At 44.9% G+C, this 2500-nt stretch overlaps 1 protein-coding gene across 4 annotated transcripts in view; it reads right to left on the reverse strand.

Moving 5' to 3' along the window:
* Positions 1–2500, reverse strand: part of npas2 (neuronal PAS domain protein 2) — a 37750-nt gene that overhangs the window by 492 nt on the left and 34758 nt on the right. For 3 of the 4 annotated variants that reach the window (XM_058383266.1, XM_058383268.1, XM_058383269.1), the window contains 4 exons: positions 2207–2421; positions 1995–2084; positions 1668–1875; positions 1–864 (listed from right to left, as the gene is read on the reverse strand). The exon at positions 1–864 is cut by the window's left edge and continues 491 nt beyond it. In XM_058383266.1, the coding sequence (XP_058239249.1) occupies positions 688–864; positions 1668–1875; positions 1995–2084; positions 2207–2421 (690 nt within the window). In that variant the 3' untranslated portion in view covers positions 1–687. The remainder of the gene's footprint in view (positions 865–1667; positions 1876–1994; positions 2085–2206; positions 2422–2500) is intronic. The other variant, XM_058383270.1, reaches the window with a different exon arrangement.

Raw genomic sequence — 2500 nt, forward strand, 5'->3', positions numbered from 1 at the left:
TGCTAACTACTGTAACGTTACACATAAAAAGTCGTATTTATTGTTGGTCTTTTCCGCCTTTGTTTCTCATTAGCATAACGCACAAGGATAAACTGCACCTGATCTTATAGCGTGCCTCCGGCCCCGCCCACTTCACTTCACCAACTCTCGCTCTGCTGTGAAAGTTTCCAGCTCACTTTTTTTTTTGCTTGTTAACATTTTTTTGTAATATAACCGTTTGCAATAATGTTCAGCACAAACCTGATAATGCCTTCGAAACTGTATGAAAAATAAAAGAAACAAAATATGACAGAAAAAAAACGACACAAACCCATAATTTATAAAACTTCAGCTTTTACAAAAGCACTTTTTTTTCCCGAGTTCATCCTGAAGATTCTCGCTTCACTCCACCAGTGACCTCTTGACACTCCTGTTGAGTGTCATTAGGGGCGTGGCTTTTCCTGTGACCGGTAGCTAGCCCCTCCTATAGCCACAGCATACTTTGTGTGCAGTGTCTGGGGGGGCGGAGCCGCTCAACTCGCCACACCGTACGTCCATTTTCGTGGCACAGAGGGATTTCGGCTTTGGTGTTTTTAAGGCTTGGCGGCGAATTTCACACGCTCTGCCTTCCCAGCATCCTCTCCTCTTGAGCCACGGAGCCAACCGCTCCATGCGCTATCCCAGCAGCTTTTCTACATAGGGGTGGGGCTACCGTGGAAGTATGTTCCTGTAATCTGATAGGCTGCTTGCTGAAGACTGGGAGTGAAGGTGCTGCTGTTGTGGTTGTTGTTGCTCGATGTATCCCACAGTGCTTTGCGGCTGGACGTTGGCTGTGTGGAAAAAGGCCTGAGTGGGGCCACTCTGAATGAGACCCTGGGGCTGCATCTGCGGACAGAAGCAGAAAGGTCAGACAAGCTGGTTAGATAGGTACAACAAAAACACCAACACAGTTTCCCATTCCTCTTCATCACGGGTTCCTGTTGGAGTTGTCTGCATGAAGTGAATCACTGTCATTTGAATCATGTAGAGACGAATCATTCTTTCTGACACAAAGCATTCCCATATGAATTTATCAAGGTGAATCGTTCTCAGTGAAATCATTCTGAGGTCAATTGTTCTCTGCTGAATCATTTACACATAGCGGTGAATCATTCTGTTTGACACAAATCTTTCTAATACAAATTCATCAAAGTGAATCATTCTCATTGAAATCATTCTGAGGTCTCTGCCGAATCATTTAAACATAGAGATGAATCATTCTGTTTGAAAGAAATCATTCTAATATGAATTTATCGAGGTGAATCGTTTTCAGTGAAATCATTCTAAGGTCACCTGTTCTCTGCTGAATCATTTGCAAATGAGTCACTCTAATACAAATTTATACAATTATGAATCGTTCTCAAACGGTTAATCAATAATATGAATACAACAAGGTGAATTCTTCTTAAACGAATCATTTTGAAGTCGACTCACTTGGATAACTGGTCTCTGAAAAATCACTCTAATATGAATCCATCAAGGAGAGCTGTGAGCAGTGAATCGTTTGGAGTGTTCGAATCAACCCGATCGTCAACCCGATCAACCAAAACGTTTTATGTGCTTATTTGTTCTCGCAATGAATCATTTCCAAGTGAATCGTCCCCAGATGGATCGTTCAAAAGGGAATCGTTCACTGATGACTCATTTACCTGAAAGAACTGCTGATGCTGCTGGATGTGCAGACCCTGCTGACCACTCTGGGGGTTGGGCGTGTAGCTGGGCGGGGCTCGAGGAGTGAGAAAGCTGTTGTGGGAGATCATGATTGGTGACGTAAACACAGGGGAGGGGACTAGGACAGCATTACAGCTGACCTGCTGCACTGGGAAAGGCGGGGCCATCATCTGCTGGTCCAGATATCTACACAAGACACACACACACAGACACACACACTTCATCATTCAAACGATATATCAAAGCAGTTCACATGAACAAATAGTGCTCTACCAACACACACACACACACACACACACACTCACTTGGTTTGCTGGATATTGGTGCTGCAGTGTGATGTCAGCGTTCCACTGCTGTCTGGAACTGGATTCTGCACCGGCTGGTTTAATAGCATCCTGTCAATCACACACACTTTTTCAGCCATAGTGTGTGTGTGTGAGTTAAATCACATTTATACAACATATTTTCCTTTAGTAGAAAATCTGATATTCTGTGGTGTGTGTGTGTGTGTGTGTACCGTAGCTGTCCGTCAGGCCCGTTGTCTGTGTCTGCTTGCCGGTGTGTGTGTTGCGCGTGGTGTGTATGGGTATGGTGTGTGTGTGTGTCCGTGTCCGGTGTGTTGCGGTATCCCTGGTTTGGTGAGAACATCATGGGGTTGCTGTAGAGTGGCATCGTCAAGCTGGTGTGTGTTTGGACCGGGACACACATGCTTTGCATCTGCACCAGCCTCTGCTACACACACACACACACACACACACACACAGATACACCAACATGTGGTTCAGGTGTGTGTACATTTTATACACACCTC

The sequence above is a fragment of the Hemibagrus wyckioides genome, linkage group LG28 (genome assembly GCF_019097595.1).
Source record: "Hemibagrus wyckioides isolate EC202008001 linkage group LG28, SWU_Hwy_1.0, whole genome shotgun sequence".
NCBI classification, from domain to species: Eukaryota; Metazoa; Chordata; class Actinopteri; order Siluriformes; family Bagridae; genus Hemibagrus; species Hemibagrus wyckioides.